Raw genomic sequence first — 26,347 nt, 5'->3', positions numbered from 1 at the left:
ATTATTTCAGAATACTTCTGAAAAAATAACCCGTTCCCATCGAACTGAAATATAAAGAAGTAAGTTTGCCTTTCCATTAATAAAAAATAATGATAAGTTTATAAAAATAAACCCAAAACTATAACAGAGGAATAAAGAGTCCGACAAACTAGTTATGTGAAATTTATTATTATTATTATTATTATTTTAATTCTCCAAAATTGTTGTTTAGAAGAATTTTTTTTTAAATATTTCACGGGTGATTTTAAGTTGATCGATTTCGGAGGAATTTACAAAGTTTATCATATCTACTATATGTGAATGTAAGAATTTATAAAGAATTCAAAAATCCGCAAAGTGTATTTAGGAAAATCTTCAAAGCAATATGTTATTAGTCCATTTCTTTCGCGGTTGTTTTATTTCTAAATATTTTGATTTAAAACTTTTTATATATATTTAGAAAGCTGCCTATTTTATTTTGAATATAGATTTGAATATTTGTATACACCAGCAATGTGTCATCTTAATTTGATAAAAACAATTTTGGAACTAAGATATACGGCTCTCAGTGCGATGGAATAGTTCTTAGAAATTTAAAACTTATTCAATTCGTGTTTTGCCAATTAATTATTTATAGATAATTTGATACATTTAAAGCATTGCGTTTTTAATTTTTTGCATGCTTTACATGCTTCTGAAAATACAAACAGACAGACGGTCAATCCTTTGTTAGAGTTGGCTCAAGATTTTATAGGTCTCTATTGATGATGCCGTGTCCGCGTTACCACAGAAAGGGGGTGCGGTAGCTTCTGAGGGTAAAGACCCCTGAGCACCCGAGGGCAGAAGTCTGACTTCTAGCTCATATGAAGATAAAACACACACATTTGCTTGCACAAGCTCTTTTTACTGGTGGTACATTCACACTCCTTACAGATAGAACACAGATGAAAGACAACAACGTCGGAACCGGGATTCGAAGCCGTGACGCCCAAATCACGGGGAAGATGCGCTACCTGTATGCAAGGACACCGGCTCTAGGTGTCTATTATAGATGTTAAATCCGTGCATCGAGTTTTATACATCTAGCTCTCTTCGTTTTATAGTTATTGTGTTAACTTAGATTCTAACAGACGGACAGACAAACTTCTTCCGCATAGATCTTTCTGAAAATTTTAATAAATATCAACATATTGAATTTCAAATTTCATCCGTCTAGCTCAAAGTGTTTTTGAATTAGGAAGTGTGATTCGTAAAAGTGTTGAAAGTGTTTGTCGTAGGAAGACAAAGTACAATAATAACACAGATGGGCGTACAGACAGACAGACATTTTTTTAAAATGCTTGAAATTCGTCCAAATCTCGAGTTCGAATATTTTGACGATTACAATTCTTTCTCCATACTTCGTATATAAGAAAGTAGAATTTCGGAGTCATATTTTTATTTTATTTTTAATTTCATCCAATTTTTGATAATAAATGTCGCATTCTATATTTATTTTCTTTTACTATTATGGGATCTATTTGCTATCATTTATCTTTCTATTATGGGACGAATGAAACCATCAATTACTACTATTATTAAAAATCAGAGAGAAATAAATTAGATAAAATTGATAAATAATAAATAAAAAATGTTCAATAATAATTATTAAATAAATAATTAAAGAAATTGACAAATTAATGAAAATAAATAAAGTAAAATTTATAAATAATTGATTACACTTAAAATAATTTTAAAACTCCAACAACTTATTGAGGAAACCCATTGAATCAACCGCTAAAAACAAAAGCCTGCACATATTTGTGTTAGTCCGGACAGAATAGGACAAGTAGTTGGTGCGCCATTGTGACACTCGTCTTCAAAGGGTTAAACATGGACATTCCATTATCTCTGTGTTATCACTTTTAAATAATTTATAATGACATAATACTCAAACGAAAGCCTTCTGTGCCGCACAGTTATTGTTGTAAAAAGGAAGGGTTATATGATCTATCAGAAGTGAAGTCACAAAACAGTCACACGTTGTGCGCACATAGAGACTCGCGAAACACTTAAAGCGTACCATTTTATAAAAACAGGGCTTTTCTTTTTTTATCAGTTCAACATATATTATTTATTCCGGAGTTATCATTTTCTCAAGATTTTGGCCGAGAAATTCATGATATATTTTGGTTTGCATCGAATAATGGGAAAGGAATTAATGATAGATTAAATTTACCGTAGAATGGAACGCTTAGAAACACATGTTACTTTATCAAAGAATGGGTTAATATGCGTTTCTACACCATCTTAAGTCTGTATAGAGCTCTTTGAAATAAAATAATTTCTTGCTTTAAAACTGAAATTAAATGGCTTCATACGTCTGAATAATTTTTACTCTTTAACTTGAAATAAACCAAAAAAGAAATAAATGTCATATATCGCTTGATTGCAAGGTGGATCATATTAATTTGTATTGATTAAAAAACTAATAAATAAATTTAATTAAAAAATAGAAGTTTCAAACTTAAATTTTTAAAAGATAAATAAAGAAAAGTTTGGCAACAAAATGAACACATTTTATTGCAATAAAGGAAGAAAATGTGACAAATATCATTTAAAAGTAAACGTTAAGAATTTAGTTAAAATTGGAGATAAAATGTAATGGCAATAAAACTGATATCCTTAAAAGATAATTTATCTTTAAATTAGCAATCAGAAATTGAAAGTAATTTAATAACATTTTTTAACAGAAGAAAAATATGAGGCTTATAGATATGATGGACAGATTTGATTTTCATTACAACAATCAGCGGTATAGTTGAGAATCAAGTAAAAATGATAATCAAAAAAATTGCCTAAATAATTACAATGGCAATTATTCAATAGGTATTTTTGTTACATTTAAAAATTACCAAATAATCCCTCTTACGTGGTAATGTTTTTGAAAATTATCTGTCAAAGAAGAAAACTGTGTTTGCTTTTCATTAATTAAAATTCTTTTTTTCTTTTAAATCGCTTTGCGGTGTATATTCTTACTTTCCAAAGCATTTTAGCAATAGTTTTATAATCAGCAGTCTGCCTGTTGAGCACCAACAAGCAGACAAATATACAAATACATAACTTTTATATTCATAGATATTTTTCAGATTATAATTACTGCTATTAAACATTTTTTTTTTCTTTCTCATGTACGTTTTAGATTTCCTTAAGTTCGAAAAACACATTTTTTGGAAAATGACCGTCTAACTCTAAAACGATTTATTTAATTTAGTATGAGAATTTGTGATTAAAAGGACAGTTTTGAAGTGACATTTTTATTTCAATCGGTTAAGAAAGACGCGTCTAAAGTATAAATTTGATTTATTAATACTGCTAACCGCAAGACAGGGATTAATCGAAAAATAATTTTTAATTGAAGATTACAATTATGAATGTCCCTCCTTTTTATAAACATACATATTCTTGATTGAAATGTCAACAAAAAGTCTAAAATTAAATTAAGAAATTGTTAATGGTGAGGCCTCATAACGTTGAATGCCTAGGACGCAAAAATGCAAAGATTCACCGGTTAATGTGTCATTATATTTTGTTAAAGCCTTTGTTTTACTAGGTATAGCCAGGTATACTAGGTACAAGATACAAGCCAGGTATTTTTATATCCAGGTATTCATAGAAATGCAGCTGAAATGGTACAGCATAGAAGTAAAAGTATATTTAGTTTCAGATATTCGCTTTCAGTATATTCGTCTCTTTTTATAATTAATTTTACTCACATGTGTATACATTTACTTCCTTCTTAAGCAGTGGAAACAAAAATAACACTTAGGGACATCCTATCTTAAAATGCTAACACAATAATAATAAGTTCATAGAGTCTTTTACAATCTTATCTCCATGGAAATAACGCCTGGTAAACAAGCCAATGAACTATAGGATATCATATAATATATTTCCTTAAACAAAAAACATAAAGAAATCATTGAAATTTCGGATTTAATTTTTTTAGTGATCAAACCAGCTGTCATAAGAAGCTATATTGTTCTCAAACAGCGCAGTCAATTTTATACGGATAATAAAAAGATGTCAAAAATTATTTTAAAAGCGTGAGCCTTCCATAACCTGACTCTTTTAAACAATCCTGTCGCTTTTCAACGGTTCGCAGTCACACAAATATCAATTCGAAAACAATTTTCGATCGCACAAGTCGTTGTTTCGCCTCTGAGAAATGGAAGTCGCTAAACAATCGCACTCTGTACAAACAGTGACTCTCGGAGCGTGTTAAAATGTATCTTTTTATAAAAGCAGTTCTTTTTCAACCCTTCTTTTTTTATCAGTTCAGTAAAGATTACACCCGTTACATAATCCGTCTGCCAACTCGCGACGTTTTTCCTTCCAATTTTTCCCATAACTTTTCTCCTTCGTTCTTCTTTTTCCATTCCATTTGTCCTTCGCCTGTTGATCGACTGCTTTCTTCGGGTCATCGTCCCTGTCCTCGAGCAGGTGACGTCACCGTTGCGTCACACCCGCATCACAACCAGAAGGTAACTCTTTTAAATCCATCGTGACACTTCTCGGACACGGGCAAATAAACGGCGCAGTGTGAGAACTAACTGCGCAGCGCAGCTCTTGCGTCGGGAGCAATGAATTGAAAACAATGTAAGCTCTTTATTAAATGTACTGCTACGCCAGTTTTTATAGAATCGTACTCTCAGAGCAGAGTTTCTTTTCTTATGATTTTTTTTTCCTCGATCACCATTGGATCTCTGTGAGACTGGAACAATTGATTGAAATAAAGGGCTAATTTTAGCAACATTGTAATGAAATGGATATTGAACTTTGAAACAAAATAACTTATTTTATATATTCAACTTTCCGTTTTAGCTGGGAGAAAGGAAATACAATTTCTCTCAAACGATCAGTTATCACTTATTAACATGATAATATTGATAGGATGAAATGCGAATTCTAAATTGAGCTTTGCAACAGGTTTCGATGCAGCATGGATGATGAAAAAAATCGTTCAAAAACGCTTTGCAGCGTAGACATTGAACCTAGATTTTTCAAATTTGGCACATAGTTATTTCTTGAGTAATAAATGCTTACTAAAAAAGTGTTTCTCAAAATGTGATTAGATTTTTATTTCAAAATTAATTAAAATGTTTATTTTTTTTCTCAATAACTTCTTATTACATTGTTACATAAAAGTCTTTTTCTTTTTTCAAATACGAAATCTTTAACAAACTTTTTAAACCTTATTTTAGAATACAATATATATATATATTCGGTTATACTAATCTTAATTCTAGACATTTTTTTTCTAACTTAATAAATTTTTTAAAAATTATTTTATGATGTTTTTTATAACAGTAAATAACTTTTCTTTAGTTACAACTCTGATACACACTCACTTTCCAACGTTATTAAATTGAGTTTTTTGTACTCTTTATTATATAATTAAAATTTCTGCTAATATTAAAGGAGAATGTATTTGTTTATGTGTGCCTTGGCTTTTACATAATTTGGCACGTATGTACTTCGGTAAATGAGAATGTGTACGTCGGAGTGCTTTTTTAAAAAAAATTTTAATTGCAATTTTAACCATTGCAAAACTATGCGAAATTTTGGCGTTTTCTGTGATAATTTTTTAAAATATTATAGCCCAAAAATGCTTTTTGCATCGTCTTAAAATTCCAAAATGTGTCTTTCCAATAATACAAATTTTTGGCTTCATAATTTTTTATTGTTTTTAATTATCATTATTAAATACTTTAAGCTTATTGTACGATATTATATCTCTTTGTTGAAGTTAAACTCAAATCGTTTGCATTTTTGCTACTAATATTTCATATTGGCTGTTTCTATCCCAGTATTCTGATCATGATATGAAGAATTCGAATGAATTTTTCCATTTTCAGTACAAGGTATATTTTTTAATAATTTTTTTAAAATTTTGTTGTACTTTAAATTTAAATTCTACTCAAAATTAAGTAGTAGTGAGAAAAATTTTAAAGGGCGCTTTTTTTTTCGCACTAATGCTGTTTCCTACGATATAATTAGATGTATATAGACGTAGAAAAAAAAAGCGAATGATCTTTCTAAAACTTTCTCGCATACTCTCTTAATAAATGTGTTATTTCAGATAACGCCGTGCATGACATTGGCGTACAATAATTACGAAATACATGAATTTAGAATTTTTACCAAATCTATCGCGTGATTCTTGGCGATATATCCGTGGTATGATGTTAATAGCATCCGGAAATCGAATTTGTGTTTTTGACGCGTTTTTTCACAGTTATTCGAAACAAAAATTTGGCACAGAATTACACATGTAATAACAAAGTCACGTGCCCAGTTTGATATATTTAAGTCTTTGCGTTATTGAACTATTAAAATGCTTCTGGGAGTGTACAGACCAGTAGATGGTCAAATATTTGTACTTTCACATCATTTAAGCGCGATAACTCAAAAATGCAAAATACTTAAATATATCAAACTCGGTACGTGATTTTGTGGTTGTAATTGTAGTTCTAAGTCAAATTTTTGTTTCAATCGGCTAGGTACAACGTATCTGAAACTCAAATTCATTTTATTAGAGATGATGCACGAAAGTTTTGACCACTTCCATTGGAAATGAATAATTTTGTATATTATGTTGTATTGTAATTAAGTATATTTGTGGTGCCACGTACGTCATTTCCAGCCATTCCAACGTCTTTGGCGGAGGAAACGAGAGTTACTGTCATTTGACGCTTAGACGAGGCATTGTGAAGACGAACTATTACGACGTGTTGTTTAAAAGACAAAACAATACAGTGTATTATGTAAAAGACTTTTATGTTAGCTCTGAACCTGATTATCGTAGTCTCATTATGTAAATTTGTTATTTTCAATTTGTTCATCATCATTAACGTAACTATATTATCACTCATTAAATTCTCACATATCAACTAACTCGAACTTGTTATTGCTTGACCATCACCCCCACATTTTTTAATTATAGTACATTGATATAATGAGATAAAATGCAACTAGGTGAAGGATTTATACAAGAAATACTCATTCTCCTCACTCTCCCCCTTCCATTATCTGTTTGCTGAATTTTGTTCGACAAACTGGTAAAGTGCGCAAGGAAAGATGTGTGTAAAATGCACTGCACGATTCGGATACATTATCAAGAAAACCTTTGAAGCCCATCTACCTCAATATTATCCCATGAAAAATCGTAATTCACAAAGTACGAAGTTAAGATCTAAATTTTTAATTGAATCGTGCATAAAAAAGAATTCTCTTTAACCTTTGAGTCAGTTATAAATTTATTGTGGTCAAATAATGCTACTTTTTAAGGTGGGGCCGGAGGAGGTGGTGGGGGTGGGTTAAGAACAGGTCCCTCTCCCCCAGCAGGATGCCACATGGGGATGTGGAATATTTGAGGCTCTCTGTCTTCAGGTCCTAGAGCTCGATCCTCGAAACTGACGATAAAGAACAAGTGAACCTGGATGTCTGGTAGAGGAGTTGTCACTGAAACATATAATAAAAATGATTTTTTTTTAGTGAATGGACTCAATTCAAGATTTTTCTTAATAGATTAAACTGCAATATGTCATCTAATAACGATTTTTGTACTATGATGCCGTGCCATTCTCTAATGCGCGATCTAAAATGGTAAACATGTTTTCACTTCAGTGATGCAAATGATACAGTTGTAAATAATCATGTTTATCATTATTGTTTATTCAAATGTAACTTCGCTTTCACCTTCAAGTCGCCCAGTTTACGTAGGAAGAGGAGCTACTTTATGATCTCCATTCTATGGTACAAATGTTACATCTTCGTCAGCTTCTTTTATACTCTGTTTATACAGGAATAGCCACTGATCAGAATAGAAGGAGTCGTAATCCCAACAAGTTCTCAAACCTCCACCTACGGAAGCGTCAAAAGTTATAAAGCCAGGGCTCTCAGCTCTTACATACAGAAGAACTTTGAGGACGTATGTATTGTATTGCCAATGCATCGGTTATAGCAAAAAAAAAAAAAAGTGTTTTGAAAGTCGCGCTTAGTTTGTTTGAATACTCGATATCATTAAATAATATCTATTAGCCAAAAATTCATTCCCTCTTTTAACTATTTCCAAAAAACTTTTTTCATTTTCAGCCAATTTAAAGAGATCTAGGAAGCTGAAAGCCGGTCTTCTTTTTTTATTAGCAGAGAGCAGTTTTGTCCCAAATTCTGGCATCCACACATATCAATTGCTATTTGAAATTGCATATGATCGGATGCTTGGCAGAACGCGCTAAACTTAATGATAGCTAATGGTTCATATTGGAAAAGTTTCACTGACATATTGTTGTTATAATCTTCGCCATAACTTTTCTACAACTTTTACTTAAATCGAAACACAAGATTCACTAATCTTTTGATTAATCTGATATTGACATATGCTCTATTCAACATTCAAAAACCTATTACAAAAGTGGAGGGAGTTATGACTTTGTAATGTTACGAAAGATCTCCGAAATCCGTTCTGAGGGCATACAGTGAACAAATGTATAACAAATATCATCCCTGTAAAACACAGTCGAAGTGTAGATAAAAACAATATTTGCAGCGAACAGCAACATATAAGTAACAAATCGGTAATAAATAATCATAACAGTACAATGTTCTCAGAGAGAATATGCAGGAGAGAGTGCTCAACTACTCCCCTCCCTCGACACATCTGCTCCTCTTACTAATCTCCCGTCTGTGAACTCTATCTTTTAGAGCTCCCATGGCAAGTATCGAATGTTCTAGAAAGTTATCGTATCTTCGGTGTTAATCGATAGATCACCAAAGTTCCATCAGTTTCAAGAACTTTCGTTTTTATTGCCAAATAATCGCCAACTTTATCACCAAGGCCGGGAGTCATCAAGCCAGCATCCGTTCGGCATCCCTTAGTGCTAACTGTAAAACTATCTTTTTTACCAGGTGACTTATTACACAAGGAAGCAATATTAAAAATTCGCAACATAGTTAATATCTGCCCAGTTTCTTTATTTGGCAAGTTTTAGCTTTGAAGATAGGACAATATTCCCGATGTTTTTTTGATCACATCTCATTATACATTGTCAAAATAAGGGCTGATTAAATATAACGATATGCAACAGAGGTTTTATGTTATCAAATTCTGTTGTCACTTGCTAAAACTATAGGGATTTGGCAAACCTACAACAAAACTCAAAAACATTTTTTCGCCCCCTTCAAAAATTTGCAATTTCAGAATTGAGAAGATTTGTACTTACTCCAAAGCAGACCAATAAAGCTTAAGCAGTAGAAGAGGCATCCCAAGAGGCTGTCCCAGATGGTGAGTTCGTCGAGGGGAAAGCCATCGTCAGAAGCGTACATGAGTCGCAGCCCCGGCAAATCACTCCCGAGACGCAGAATCTTCGCGCCGATTTCTTCAAATGGGTTCTTGAGATTTCTGACAGCCTCTGTATGAGAAATAATAAAAGTTTTCATTTCAGAAAAGAGAGATGTAATTAGTAAATTTATTATTTTAACAAGATTCATGCATCTGAAGATATATTTTATTGGCATTAATATAAAAATAATTTTAAAATTGAAGAAATTTTTCTTATTTTTTTAGTTGATTTATTAGTTATTATGAAAGTTGTTATTCGTAATTTATTTATCAAATATACCATGACACTGATAAATATTAATAAAACAATTATTTCTATTAATCCCTATAAGAATTTGTGATAAGAAAGCGTATTAATGGTTCTAAAATGCAATAAATATCCGTTTATATATATATATATATATATATATATATATATATATATATATATATATATATATATATATATATATATATATATATATATATATAAATATAATATATATACATTTAAAAATGTGAGCATTAATATTATTTTCAAAAATAAGCAAGTTGGTGAAGATACATAATTATATTCAACTTTTTTTTCAGAAATTAAACATTTTAAAAAAACTATTGAAGGAAGAAAATTGTATTTATCTAGTCTCAGTATCCTTTTATGCTCATATTAGATTTTAGATAGACGAGGACTATTTGTAAAAAAATATATGTACTATGTGTTAAATATATGTTGATTTGTTGCCAAACATCAATTTTATGAAAAATTAATAAACAAGTTATATATATATATATATATATATATATATATATATATATATATATATATATATATATATATATATATATATATATATATATATATATATATAATATATATATATTAAGTCAATTCCTACTTAGGTCAACAAAAAAATTATTTTAGTAATTTTTTATTAAATAATTACAATTAATATAAATAGGCATATACATATAATAGAATTACAATATTAAATTCTAAAATTTTTTTAGTTAAATTCCTACTTATTTCCTTATATTATTTATATATATCTTATATTATTTATGATCGGCTGTCGCGTCAGTAATCTCAGAGCTTGGCGACCATTTGGCAACATGGCGACGGATTTGGCGACTTTGGCGACCAAATAGAAATTACCGGATAAATTTAATTAATGAATTAATATTTGAAAAAACCCGTATTAACAACAATTGTCATCCACTGCAAGTTTAAATAAATGTATTTGAACTTGAGTGGATGAATAAAAAGTATTTTATCAACGATTGAAAATTTGAACAAGATATATAAATATATATATAGGGAGAGTGTGAACTAATAGTAGGAATTGAAAAAAATATCCTTTATATGAACACTCATGTTGTTGTTTTATACTTTCAAATTGTTTTCTTCTAATCACTCCTGTACTACATAATGATTAAAACAATGATATATCTACCAAAATGTGATGATTAGATTCAAATATATATATATTTCTTTGTGTATTTGATATAAATCGCAGTTATCTAACAATATAAAAATAAGACTATTAAGATTTTTCCGATTCCTTTGACTATTTATTTTTAAATTTTAATCAGCAAAATTTTTTAAATTTGTTCTTTATTTCTGCTATATAATAATTAATTCGATTCTAAACTTTTATTTATTCCATTTTCATTAATAATAGTCACAAGTCATTCATTAATGATAGCCATAGTCATTTTCATTAATAATAGTAGTTTTTGGTCAATTTCTTTTAAAACTTCCGAATTTTTTTAATATGGGACATTTTTCAATTTTCATTACTTTCTAGCATACCAACAGAAATTATTATAATCATTAAAATGTCGATTTCATACATTTTGACGAATCTCCATGTGTCAGAATGTCCTAAATACGAAAATCGTTTTTTTGGAATTACTTTTGCCTGTCTATGAACACAATAGCTAAATGGTAGTTGAAGCTAGACGGTTGAAATTTTGTATATAATCTTTACACCAAATTTGAAGATCTTTGTCAAATTTTGAAAGAAATACATTGAGATAAAAACTGTATATTTCAGAACATGATAATTAGAAAACATTAAGGGATAGATAAATAAAATTTGGTACATAGTTTTTATTATCTAAAGTGTAGTACATTTTTTTAAACATTTGAATAAAATCTGTCCAAAAGGTGATCATCTGTCAGTCTGTATTTTCTCATACATGTAAATGCAGTAAATTAAAAAAGCAATGAATTAAATAACTCATACTTGATATGTGATTATATATTATGAATAATGTCAAATTTTAATTTCAATCAATCGGGAAAAAAAGTGTTCAGAATTCATATTCTCTTTTCTGGTACTTGTGTATTAACCACATCATACAGATCAATCTCCAAAGATCGTATTTAATTGTCACTTTCTTAATATATAGTTCACCATTGGTATACATTTAATAATAACCAAGTCCTAATTTTCTTTACTACACTACCAAACACACAACTCTTACGAGTGGGACTCTGAAAATAAAAATCTGGGCTCTCCTGCAATTTATGGACTTGCCCAGAGTTCATGACTTTATTTGGTGGGGGATAACACCTTTACTAAAAAGTACGCTAGAAATTTTTGGGAGAACCACTCCGCTAGTTTTTTGTCAGAATATATTAATTTAGCTGACGTGATATTGATGCAAGATTTGCTACACCAATCAAATGTTAGAATCAAATATATATTTCGCATGAGGTATAAAAATGTGAAAAATGGTACTGACAGCGATCAATTAGATCTCAGACGATGCGAACAGTTCCCTCATGTGACTTGACCATTTAGGAAAGTGATATGAACCAAATAAGTGCAAAACTACTTTAATAACACGTAATGATTATCAATCATAATGTGAAATTTGAAAATACAATGTTAAAGAAATTACGAATATCAAATTATGGATAACAGATTCATTCATTAGAAAGTAAAATGGGTTTTTTTATTACAGCTGAATAAACTGGTCGCGATAAGCAACTAATTACATATAAGCTTACCTTCATCTCTCCAATCTGTTCCAATCAGGGATCCTATTTGATACGCTATAGCTGCGATAACAATGCCGACTATGACTGAAAAATAGAAAACACATTTTTAATTCAACGTTTCATTAAAGGATTCATAATTTCATTTATTTGAGTAACTGAGGCCAAATAAAAATAAAATTTATCATAGTGATAAACAAGATACAAGATTATTATTGCATGCCGTAATCAATTAAAACTCTACAATAAGAGTGACAAATTTTTTCTTCATATCTTCTTTGAAAAATTATTTTAAAAAAAAGTTAGTTATTATCATTTGTGACAAAAATGATTAATTTTGCTATTTGAGTACAAATGATATTTAACTATATGTTTATTCTTCCTGTTTTTATTCCTATTATTAATATATTTTCATTTAAACTTCCATGAAAATAATAATTACTTAATTTTTATAAGTATGTTTCTTTTATTCGTGTGTTTTGAAATTTTTTACAATTGTGTGTTTCAAATACTAATGCAGCATTTTAATACCTTCAGAAAATATTTATCATTTAATTGATTTAAATTTTTTAGAATGTAAGAGAGGTTTCATCTTGTGAATATGAAATAAACTTAATTACAAGATTTCATAATAATTAAGAAAAGAGATAATACATATATTTTATCTCTCTTATCTATCTTTAGATCTATTGTTTTCATATTCACAAATAAATGTTGCAACATATATGAAATCGGAATTTAATTTAACAAACGATTTAGCGGTAATTTAGTTCGAAGAATATTAAATAGTGCGTCTTCGGAAATACTACTATATACAAAATTTCAAACCCTCGTGCTCAATACATAACGGCACAATCGATTTTTAAAAAATACAATTTTTATAAATATAAACCAAAAATATAAAAGAGTTTTTTAAAAAATGTTAAAATATTCACTAAAAGTTTCTTCACGAATATTCGGTGACTAAAAAATCCGCAACTTGTCTTCTAAAAAATTGTCAATATTTTTAATTCAAAATAAGTAAATTAAAAAAAATGGAAAAAAATATTTTGATAAAAGAATTTCCATTTAAATTCTGCAAAATGATGCTATTAACTTCATGTTCTTCTTGTACAAGAATTATATAAAAAGAAATTATTGTATTCGTCAAAAAATTACCACATAAAAAATTACAAAATAAGGTTAGATATTAAATTATGAATAATTGGACAATCTGACTGTCTGTATATTCGCACGTCTGTGAAACTAGAATTCAAAAGCGATACTAGTGAAAAGATTAAAATTCATTGCGTGAATATGTTGCCAAAATTATTGCTTCAATATCAAATTTTGGCTCAAATAAAAAGAAGGCGCCCAATTGCATCGTTGAATTTTTTTTTTTTCACTGCGATAGAAAACACAACGTACTGTCTATATTGTGCTATTTATGAAAAAAAAATAATAAACAGGAGGTATTCTCTTCATTCTAATTATGTTTATTTATCATACAATTGCTTAAGTTTAATTTTTTCAAAACTGTTGATGTCGATTTAAATATTTTTGAGTCCCTAGACAATGCACATAATGAGTCACTTCTTTTAATAATGGGGCAATTTAATTTCACATTTCAATACCGTTTTAACTTACTGAACTTCTTAATGTTTTATTTTAACTAATTTTATTTCAATAACTTTGCTAAAATATATGTTTTACCCTATTTATTTTAAAGATGTATATTGAACGAAAAGTAATTAAAAAAATAATATTCTTTCATTTTCGAATAAACCATGATTACTAGTTACTTATATAAAATATAAAGATTATAAAAAAATAATACATTTTAAGCAAGTATAAAATTAAAAATTATTATTTTAGAGGATTTCACGAATGGAATATAACGAGTTCAGATTAATTAAAGATTTATGTTCCATTATAAAGAGGAATTATTAATACTTTAATTAGAGATTTTAATAATTAAATATGTACACTTAATATAATATTTTTTTTTATAAATAAAAAGTGTTGCATTTCTTAAATTTTTCTTATTTGGCAGCTAAATTAAAAAATTTTTAATCTACCTTCCTACTGGCCCTTTTTAGTTCCTTAGCTCTAGACAGATTAGATACTGCCTAGCATCCCCCACTGTAAATCGGAAAACCCTAATAAGTGTGTTATATTTCTAGGCTGGAGTCCGTAATCTTTTTATAGTAAAAAGTTATTTTTAGAATTTTATTTATCGGGAATCTATTTGCAGAATGGCTTGTCAATAGCTTGAATTATAGAGTATACATTTTTTTATAATTAAGCCAAAAATGGTGTTTTTTCCTCCTTATTTTATTTTTAATTATTACAAGATTATAATAAATTTAAGTTATACTTAACTATATAAGCTTATATAAGTATATTTAAATATTACAGCTTATTATAAAATACATTGTAAATCAGTTATTTATTGTCATCGTTGCAATAATAACCAAAAATTTAAAAAAATAACATCCTTTCTAATTTAAATAATTTATAAGTAACATTTGCTTCATATTATTTTCTATGTTTATCGCCGATATATGAGATTGTTTTTTTTCCTTACGTAAATAAATCGATTTAGTTCTATATGTTTAAGATTATATAAAGTGTAAAAAAAAAAATCCAATTGACACCAGCACACCGCAATATTGTTCGCTGCAACAAGTTACATTTTCCTTACTTCTAAGTTTCATCCTGTATCACCTTTGTTTAACATGATTTATTCCATTTAATACGATTCAATAACATTTTATGAAACCTTCTAGGGGAATTTAGGATCATCTTGAATTTCGACCTGAAAGAAGTGCGAGATTTATAACACAAAGAAATTGAATCGTAATCGTGGACAAGTAGACAAAATATTTGCTTCATTGTTAAGCAATTTAAACAATAAAAAAGTAAACAAGGAATAAAACAAATATAAATGCAGAAAAGTTTCATGAATACTGTGTATTATTGCTTATAATATTTCCAACAGAGGGATTTAAAATAATTTTTGAAACCTCAATTGTTTGATGGATTGGTCCAAAATTTATTACACTTCTAATGATAAATCTGATGAGTGTTTGATTGAGAGATCTTATCCAAAATTTAATAGAATTTTAAGACATTTTATTATTTTTTATGCCTGTTTTTTATCGTGTACATGAAATTCCTTAATGGAGCCGAGTCCCATGGTGTCAAAGTGTCATTAATAACTTATCTGCCTGAATAATCCATTTCAAATTTCCTGTTGCCATTTGCGGTTTGTAATTTTATTTTCTTGTTTCTTCATCTAAACTGTGCTGATTATAAGAAGAATCTTTCTTTAACATTCAACAATGGAACAGAATCGCGATTTTTAATTATTTGATCAAACGATGTAAAATGGTTCAAATTTGTAATTGCTCTTTGATCTAATTATAATTTTAGATATATCACTTAATAGGTTTCTTAAAATAGTTATAAATTCTTCAGGTACATGTTCATTTCTATGGCCGTCCCGCTCTACTAGGTGATTTTTCAGATTACGCCAAGATTCCTTACCTCCATTATAGATAAAATGCCAAGATTTCGCCAAAATGATTGCATTCCCAGATTTACTCAGCGATTTGAAGATTACGCTTAAGATTCCTTAGCTCCATTATAGATAAGGTGCCAAAATTTCGCTAAGATTGTTACATTTCCAAATTCATTTGGAGATTTTCAGATAACGCCAAAGTCGCCAACATTGAGATAGTTCCCAATCTTTTGGCACCAAGATGGTGACAAGTATATTATTTATCGCAAAGCTCGTAAAAATAAATAAGTTCTCAGTTTAATAATTTGCACCCTTTAATAGTTGAACGTGAAAAATAAATAATTCCAGGAGCATGATATAGCAACAATTTAAAACAATAAATAGAATCGTCATAATGTAAGTTTCCTCGTTTAGTGGATGTGCATGTAAAACTAACCAAATTTCAGTCTGAAGAAGTCATCTGGATAATTTCAGAAAATAAATAAATATTTACAAAAGTCATTAATGGGAGATGTATTGTCGTTGCTAGAACAAAAACAGATCAGTAAAAATAAAATAAAAAAAGTATAGAACAAGAATTGTGCAGGCCGGGATAGCCTGGTTGGTAGAGCTTTGGATTTGCGTCCCTTAGGTTGCGAGTTCAAACCACGCCTGCTGACGATTCCCCGCGTGCTTGGGCGCGTGTAAATATGGCGTGGTAGCAAAGTCCGCCATGCTGGGAGTAATACCACTGGGGGTACTGAATAAGGGGTGATCGTTCTCCGCTTTAGGTCTAAATTAGGAGGAGTGGATGAAATGCATGAATGAACAGTGCGTGAACAGTTGTGACGTGTGTGTAGCTAAGTCGTTCTCTTGGCCCTAGATGGCGCTACTATAAAAACAAGGGCCGCTCCCCCACCGGCTTAAAATCGCTGTCTTTGTAACAGCGGGCTTGTCCTTGGCAAGTGCCAAAAGAAACAACAACAGATGAATTATGGAAAATTTCTTCAAAATTCGAATGATAAAACATGCACGCAAATGAATAACATATGCGGCTTCATGTGGCCACAATTAAAATCACCATTCGTTTTATATTATCAAAATCCTCTAGTTTAGAACCGAAGTGTGCAGATGTGCTCAAAATATTCTTTTAGTGTGATGGTATAATGTTTCCAGACTTGAAACGGAGAATTGTCCTTCATTTTCAACCAGCGTTAATGATCGACACTCATGAAATTTCTTGCTGTGTTTTTGAGAAAATTTCTGGGAAGCATTCCCCATGTGATAGAGTTCACATACATTTGTGTCGACTAAATCAGCCTGCATTAGATTGAAGGGACATCTATGCAGCCAGGTTTGGCTTGAAATCTGTTGAACAGTCGTAAACCACTGGTTGAATTACGAAAGCAAAATGAATGGAAAAATTCAATTGAGTGTTAAAGACAAGGTTGAAAATCTTAACAAGTATGAAAGTTTATCTAAAATGCGGCAATGCATCGTCGCTACGCCATTAAAAATTTCACAATCTATTTACTGTAAAATTTTGAAATATCACAAACTTTTTATGGACAGTACTAAACCATAAATATTGATGGTTCGAATGGGGACGAATATATTAAAGAAAACCTGCCAGCGATCATCTAATTGAGTCAAATGCATGATATTTTGAAATGCAGTGCGCAGCATCATTCAAAAGTTGTTTTTTTTTAATGCAACCTCGAAAAATATATATTAGAAATTGTACAGATAATTGTTAATAAGCAATAATCAATGAGTTTTTAAACTATTAATATTCAAATAATTTTTATATAGCTTTGAGAAGAGATATATATGTGTTCTTTTTCCTTTCTATATTTTACTTTCTCGTATACGTAGTAAAAAGAAAATATAGTAATCGTCAACACATTCGAACTCGAGATTTTGAAAGAATCTCCACGTTTCAGAGCTTACTGAGTTCTAAAAGCACATTTTTGGAAAATGTCCGTTTATCTATCTCTGAAAAGATAACACAAGAATGTTTTGAGCTAGACGCATGAAATTTGGTATAAGGTCTTTGCACCAAATTTGCAGATTTCTATCAAAGTTTGAGTAAAATCTGTTCAGAGAAAGTTTGTCTGTCCGAATATATACTACCACGATAAGTACAAAACAATAAGAGCTAGATGAATGAAATTCGATACACAAATTTACCATCTATATTGTAGCCATTTATTAAATTTTGTGTCATATCCAACAAGGGGTTAACTGTCTGTTGGTCTGTACTTTCAAAAGTATATAAACGGGATGATTCGAAGACGAAATTTTTTAAATATATCGAATTAAATGTGGTTTTTTTGTGACTACAAGTGCAATTTGGTGCCCAGTTTTTGTTTCAATCGGTTGAGATGAACGTGCCTAAAACACAAATCTGATTTTTGGATACTATTAAGACACCCCAGGGCTTAATCGCCAAATAACTCGCCAATGATGACGCGATAGATTCAGTAAAAATGCTAAATTCACTCCAAAAGTTAATATTTTGTAACTATTGTACGCCAATGACATTGAAAGCAATCTCTGAGGTAACATCTTTATTGAAGAATATGCGAGAAAATTTTGGGAAGACCACTTCCACTGATTATTTAATAAAAACAAAGTTGATTTTGCGTAATTGGGTTCTTATTATTAATCAGTTAGTATTATCAAAATTCATAAGTGCCGAATTAATCATAATAAACAGAAAATACTATAGCATGAAACACTCACAAAAAGTAATATTTTGTTAATTTTCAGTGAGCTGTGTACAAGATATTTCATAGGCAGCTTTTGATATTTTTTCCCATGCCTTCCATGGTCTGCATACGAAATTTAGATTCACGCCACGTATCAACTCTAACTGCACTGGCTCCCAATCAGGGAAAATCATCTTATGGCAACTTTTGTATTTTTATTTTCCTTAAAAATGCACGATTCGGAACGAATTTTATATGTATTTTACTATTTTTGTTGGAATAAAATACGTGCAGTGTAGAATTAATACATCCTTTTTTACATTTAACAAGTCAAATTCAAAATAACTTTTAATTTATAAAGTAGTTTTCCTGATCGTTAGATTTTAAATTTTTTTATTAGTTTTAAATGAAGAATATAACAATGTTGCATTTTGTTCACTTTTATTGCCAAAGCCTTTATCTCGAACAGATAAACAATGCTGAAATAAATAAAGACATCTAGTTCATTTGATCAGGGATCGGACGATTTCGGATAAATATTAGAAACGTAATCTGAATCATATCCTGATTTTTCCTGATTGGAACATTATCCTGGATAGTTCTGCAAATTGTCGATAAATAAATTGTTAAGATTTAACAAATATAGAAATGCGATTAAAGAGATTTATGTTAGAAAACAATTACTTCTCGAAATTTGATTTCCTCGGATGTAATAGTCCCAGAAAACGTTCACCTTTGCAGATAATTTTGAACCTTTTAATACGAATCACACTTTTCTTCTCGATTTTTAAAACGCTTTTACTTTCGATGTTTTTACTTTATATGTAATATAAAGTATATATGTAATATAAATCGTCAAAAAAATTCAAACTCGGGATTTTGTCAAATTTCCACGGTTTAGACCTCACCGAGTTCGAAAAACACATTTTTGGAAAAATATCCGTCTATCTGTGACAAAAATAACTCAAAAAATGCTTTGAGCTAGACATTTGAAATTTGGTATACAATCTTTACTACATCAAATTTGCAGATGTCTATAAGATTTTTAGTCAAATCCGTTTAGAGAAACTCCATCTGTCCGGCTGTTCGAATACAAGTTAATAAATTACAAGACGAAGACAGCTAGATAGATAAGATTCAGTGCACAAATTTAAAATCTGTAGTGTAGACATATGTCAAATTTAGAGCCAAAGCCATCAACGTATTAACCGTCTGTTGGTCTCTCCTTTCAGAAACATGTAAATGCGATATTTCAAAAACGCAATGACTTAAATATATCAAATTTGTATGGGATTTTGTGACTGCAAGTGCAGCTTCGTGTGAATTTTTAGCTTCAATCGATTGAGAAAAATTTCTCTAAAACACAAATTCAGTTTCTGGATACTATTAACCGCACACCGAGGATTAATCGCCAAAAAAACTTGCCAGAGAATCACATGATAAATTCAGTAAAAATGCTAAATTCACTCCAAAAGTTTAACTATTGTACATCGGTATGTTCTCTGGCATTATAAATTTATTAGAAAGTATGCGAGAAAGTTTTGGAGAGACCACTCCCGCTGGTTTTAGTTTGCATTAAACGAATCTGACTCATGAAAAAGTATTTTCTTTACACGTGTTATAATTAAGGAAAAATTTACCTCAGCATGAAAATACTGTTGTACTTTAATAAGGTAATTTATGCTCAGAATTTCATATATTAATTTGAACGAGTTTAGTTTGGTCATATTAATGTCCCGTGTTAAAGCAACAATAGAGCTATTTTGGGTGGAACCGAGCAATTTTGAACCATGGTTAGAGGACGAGAACGACACCTGAGCTGACACCCCCTCTTCAAACTTCCACACCACACCAGCAGGAGGAGGATGTTTGGTCCCGACGGATTTAACATGCAACAGACTCCCTTACACGACGGTTCTTCGGTAGAATCGGATCTCAAACCTAAAATCTTCCAGCTCCAGCGCCGAGATCTTACTACCAGGCCACCGCGGCCCTAGTGTGAGTGAGAGAAGATCTCTTAAGAATGGTAATACATAATTCTAAAAAATAAACAATTTAAATGACAGATAAAAATAGAAAAATGGAAAAAAAAAAAAAAAAAGAGTCGCGAAGACAAATTTATCAAAATTTATTGTTTATGTTTCTATATTTCTTTGGATATTTTTGATATATTTTTTTTTCGTAATTTTTCGTTTATATTTTACTTTATTTGTCTGTTTAATGAAACGCTACACCCTATATCGTCTTCCTAATAATCAAAACATTTTTATTAAAATCTAGGAAAATTTGCTTTCTTGGTCAAAAAATAATCGGGTCAACACAAAGAAGTTTATTTTTTTTATTTGGAATGTGCAAAGGCAAAAGAATGTGCCTTTTACCTTTAAAATCCAGGTCTGTAGAGTAATCAAAACGAGTATTATTTTTTTCTCGGTACATTCCGGTGCAATCTTGTTTTTAGCAAAGGTAAAGGAACCAAAATAATAATGATGAAAATAAATAAAAAGAGAAGGGAAAAAAACTACATTTGGCAGCGGCAGGCTCAAAGAAATATTTTTGTTCGACTCGTGTGTACAGTTTGTTGTCTATTCCACGTTGTATAAAAGAACGAGGGAGAGGGGAGAGAAAAAGAAAAATCTTGCAAAAAAAAAAAAAAACATTGCTGCCGCGAACAACGTTTTGTTTTCATTTGCTTTGGCTCAACTGCTACAAATTGCCATCGCCAACACTGCTTCTCACACTTTCCAGCAACAACAGAAAAGGCAGACGAGACTCAGAGAGGAAACAAAGACTAAATGACAGATAATGCGCCCATTTCCCACAGCTTTCTGAAACTGATGAAGAGTCGCTACGCTTTGATCAGGGATAATTTCATGTCTCACTAAAATGTATAACGGGAAACAACTTTTCTATGGTTTTTTTTTTTTTTTTTTTCATCGGGACAAACAATTCGGTGGTTTTTTCCTTTAGCTATTGATAAGCCACAAAATAAATAAATGAACTGAGGGTTTGCCTAAAACATAAATTGCACTCGAATATGTAGAAGTTTGGTTGTTTTTTTAGGCTGTAAAAAATGCGTTTGGTGCATTTCTTGGAAAATTCTAATGACTTTGTGTGGATTCCACGTGCTGAAAAGTAAATAAAAGTTCTGTTCAAAGAATGGAATGTTGATCAAAAGAGAAAGGAATGAATTTGTCCGAATTTTTTGTTCAAGTTGGCAAATAATGCATGATTGTTGGATTTGTATCTTATTAAATTGAATTTGAAAATATTACATTTACTTTTATTTAATTAACAATGCGTGTCTATTAATTAAAGTGTTTTTGTCAATCTACAAGCCAGATCATTGGATCATAAGTGGGCACAATAGTAATTTGAAATTCGACACAATTGTAATTAGAAAGTGGAAATTTTCAGTTAGAATTTTAATTAAATAAATTTATATAAGATTTGGGGCTTTTCAACATTAACTTTAGACAATACAATTGCAGTTATCTTTACACCATATTAAAGAAACAAAAACAAAAAAAACGTCCAATTGTTGTTTTTAATGCGAGTCCCGAGTAAGTTTTGAATCTTGATTTTCGACAATTTTTTGAAAGTATCTTTTGTATGATTTTCCATAGTAATTTTCGTTCTTGTAATAAAATAAAATATCCGATAAAAATTGAATTTCATTTAATATAAGAAAATTGTAAATTGGAGAAATTTTGTTTCGAAAACAGTTTGTTTTGTTAGATTTCAGGATTTTTATTTTTTTAATATTTTCATAGGGAATTTTAATAAATACGTCTAATATTTCCGCGCATTGAGTTTATTATTGAAATGCAATTAGAAAATTAACCTGTGCAAAGTATCTTTTGAGGTAACTTAGCATCAAAATTCCGAAAAAAATCATTCTTTATTAAATTTCTATATGATGAAATTTTTACCACATTTTTCTAGTAACCATTCAACGAGGAAAAGCGGGGTATCAGAAAAACCTCTTTTTTAGAGAAATACGCAGAACGAATCTCAAAATTTTCCTTTGTGGTCATGAAATTCGGTGCTAGATAACTCAGATAGGTACTACGTTAAGAGAGTTATTACTAGGTACTTTTTCAATCTTAATTTAACAATTATCAGTGGCATTTCAGTCACTAATTTTCTTGATTCTTCCTATGCATCGAATTTGCCGAGGTGCAGACCAGTATTATAGTCTACCAGTATAATGTAAAAATTATGCCACACACACACGTGTGTGTGTGTGTTTGTGCAATCATATCTTTTAATATAATTTAAATGCTATTTAATTTTTTAATTTTTATCTTAATTGAGCCCATATTAACTCATTCTAAAATGTTTTCTTATTTCTTGATTTAATTCCTACTTTTTTATTTAATTAATTCATCACGCGCTCTGTAAAACTGTTGAAATCAGCAGGTTCTCACACTCCGAGAGAAGGGTTAAAAATCCTTTATTGTTTGCAACATTCTTTAAAGATACCTAAATTTCCAAATTCTAAATCTACATTTGTCAAAGAAATTCATGTAAAAATCTTATTATAAAATCGCTGAGGAAAAATGTCTCCTTTGCTCTTCTGCACTTGCATCGCGATGTAAACGGGCGTCGCTTCTTGTACATAAAATGCTCCAGTGGATGAAATAAAATTTCTAAAATTCTAATGAAATAAAACTCTAAATTAAAAAAAAAAAATTCAAAAGTGTCTTCTATTCGGTCACGCAACTGCTAAAATATGTTTTATATATACACACACGTTTATATATATATATATATATGTGTGTGTGTGTGTGTGTGTGTGTGTGTGTGTGTGTGTGTATGTGTGTGTGTGTGTGTGTGTGTGTGTGTGTGTGTGTGTGTGTGTGTGTGTGTATTAAGACGGAATCCAGAAAAAAATAATTTTAGCTTCTTAATATTTTATTTAAAATTAATTGCTTCTTCTAATTAAAGAATGTAATAAATAAAATTAATTAATGAAATAAATGATGAAACATTAAGTAATAAACTCCATAGCAGAAATAAAGCAGAAAATAAAGAAAAAGTTTATGAAAACTAAATCTGTTAAAAAATGAAAAACTAATTTTCTTTGAATGTCTTTTAAATTTCGGAAATAGTAAATCTAACAAATTCATTATAGACTCTACCTAGTTAAAGAAATGTTTTAAAGCTTTTCGAAGCGTAAGATAAATTAACTTTTTGTACCCGATGCACTTGAAGCTTTCCTGTATTTTAGCCATCAACAGAAATCTTTTGCGGTTTTGGTTTTGTTTGCGGTTGATTCGATCAAGAGCCGTGTGTTGGCCATTAGGGTTAGGATTAAGGTTCGGTATTAGATAAAAAGGCAAGTTTCTGCTCGTTTAAAATAAATATATGGTACGCAAAAAATCTCTCTGCAAAAATTCAAAAGAAATGTTTTGTCCAAATAATCATTTTTATTTAATAGCTAGCCGCCTTTAGTGACCAACTGGCTGGCTAGGAACATAGGTTATATTTAATTTCAGTTAAATCTCTTATGCGTAATTTCATATCCATCATTCTGTTAAATTTTCAACCATTAAAACCACGTTATTTTAATGGTTATACTTAAGTCTGTTATGCATGAATCTTTCTAATGGGGACCAGTCCCACGACATCGTAGCGTTATTAAAAATGCAATTACCCGGTTCATTGATCTTCTAACTCACTTTGGTTCTATAATTCAGGGATTTATAGATTTAAAAAAATCTTAACTGATGGTTTAGAAGGAATGGATTGCATCATGGACTTTATGTTCCTCAGACATTACTCCTCAGCATTTCTTCTTTTCGACTTATATCAAGGAATTATATTGTTACGTATTTGCGATGCTGCTTTCTAGCGTAATTAGTTCCATGATAAGGAAGATAGTTTTTCAGATGGATGCCGAATCAATAGTCGCTCCGACATTGGCTTCAAAGTTGTAAACTATTTGTCGATTTCGGCGCTAAGATTGAAGGTTCCAGAAAGAATAAGAGTCTTGGCGATATCTCCATTTATGATGCGAGTTATGATTATTTTTCTAGAAACTTCTGTATTCTTTCTCAGAAACTATAAAAAGTCGTGAGGCAGAGTTGCAGTCAGTTTGAAGCAAGCAGTATGATTCGGTAGTTGAGTTCAACTCAAACGAGTAGTCAGTCGAGAGTAGCAGACAATTTGAGAGGCATGAATAGTTGTGTGAAGTCTCTCTCCTGTGAGTATTCATCAGCACCTAGTGTTATTACAGTCGCTTATTACTGATTTGCTGCGTGTGTGCTATTATTTATTGCGAATACTATTATGTATGTTTTGATTGTGCCTTGCTTCTATGAAATCGTGCTTCTGTCAAAAATAAAATATTTTTTATCCGTTATTGAGGCAGCTAGATTTTGTTCACCGTACATTCACTGCATCGAACTTTGATTTTCTGATTAATTTATAGTAGCAATATCATTGGATGAGGCAATAATAAAAGTATATTTAGTATTCTGCAATAAATGTTAGGCATCAGCAAATAAGAAATAGAATACCGTTTTGACACTCTCAGAGCTACAAAGGGAGAAAACATTGAAATTTACTTAGTTAATTTATCATAATGTGAACACTATGGAATTTTCATATTATTTAATGAAATTAGCGTGATCAGACAGGCCCGAATAACTAAGTAGTCAAAATAGGTATCTTCCTAAGATCATGGAAACTTTGTGGTGCTTCAAGATTTTTTTTTCAATATTAATAATAAATTTTCAGTATTTTCAATAATTAATAATAATTTTAATAATTTCTATTTCATAATTTATAGAGGCCGTGCGGTAGAATTTATGTAAATTAAAATAAAATATTCTTTAAATTTTGAAACATTATTCTAACAGCATTCCTCTTTGCAAATTTCATTCTTCTAAAGTTATTTTATAATTCCAAAAAAATAAGTTATTTTATAATACGACATATTTCTTTTACTATTTCGTTTAAAATTACTTTAAAATTTTAATTTTTAATCCTTTAAAGGTGAGATATTTAAATTTATTCTTTTGAAAAGGAAAGGACTCAAAATTAAATGCGCAGTTATATAATTTAGTCAAAATTTTCTTTTTAAAACTGCTTATATAGGAACTGAATGACTGCCTTTGGAAATTAAGAGGTAAAAACAGGAGTTTTGAATATTGCATTTCTTAAGGGAAGGATTAAAGGTTTGATGTTAATTTAAATTGGGAAAAAAAAGTCTTAAAAATTGGGAAATCAAAACGGGATATTTGAGACTTGCATTGCTTATTGCTTTAATTCGGATCCGTGCTTTGAAGCTAAATTAAATGTTTGTGAATATGAATAAGTCTTAACTGTTTTAAATGATCCAAAATACAAAATAATGTCAAAAATTGCGAAAGTATAGTTAAATCAGAGAATAAAATTAAATGGATTTTAAAAATGAAAGATATTTCCAATCAGTGTATACAATGTATCAGAAGTTGTCTGAAAAAAATGGCAACTTTCATCTATATCTACTACTACACACACACACACAAAACAAAAAAAAAAGAGAGAAAAAAAATACCTAAACATTCTTAACGGAGGAAAAAAAAAATAGATACTATTACAGAAAAAAACTGGAAGGCCACAGGGATCAAACGAAGGTGGGAAAAAAAGAAAAGAAATTACCTTTTCTTTTCTTTTTTCATTCGCCCGTCGACTCTTTGAGGTCGGTCCCAAGTGAAGTTCCCGCCGCTTCAGTGGGAGACTTACATGGGATGCCCGACAAGATCCCATTTCACCAACTTCCGCTGACCCCTCGGACCCCGCGGGGGTACACACGCACTTCTCTG

General features: G+C 30.1%; 1 protein-coding gene across 1 annotated transcript; it reads right to left on the bottom strand.

Annotated features, from left to right (window-relative positions):
• Window positions 1–7,303: 7,303 nt before the first annotated feature.
• On the bottom strand, window positions 7,304–26,221 carry LOC129989291 (uncharacterized). Its single transcript, XM_056097727.1, has 5 exons — window positions 26,184–26,221; window positions 15,028–15,141; window positions 12,357–12,431; window positions 9,243–9,431; window positions 7,304–7,482 (listed from the first exon to the last, which is right to left on the bottom strand). The coding sequence occupies exons 2-5, from the start codon at window positions 15,038–15,040 to the stop codon at window positions 7,304–7,306; spliced, it is 456 nt and encodes a 151-aa protein (XP_055953702.1). The 5' UTR covers window positions 15,041–15,141; window positions 26,184–26,221.
• Between the last annotated feature and the right edge of the window lie 126 nt (window positions 26,222–26,347).

This window comes from Argiope bruennichi, chromosome 10 (genome assembly GCF_947563725.1).
Source record: "Argiope bruennichi chromosome 10, qqArgBrue1.1, whole genome shotgun sequence".
Classification (NCBI taxonomy): Eukaryota; Metazoa; Arthropoda; class Arachnida; order Araneae; family Araneidae; genus Argiope; species Argiope bruennichi.
The sequence above is the reverse complement of the archived record's forward strand: the minus strand, read 5'-3'. Positions and strand labels throughout refer to the sequence as shown.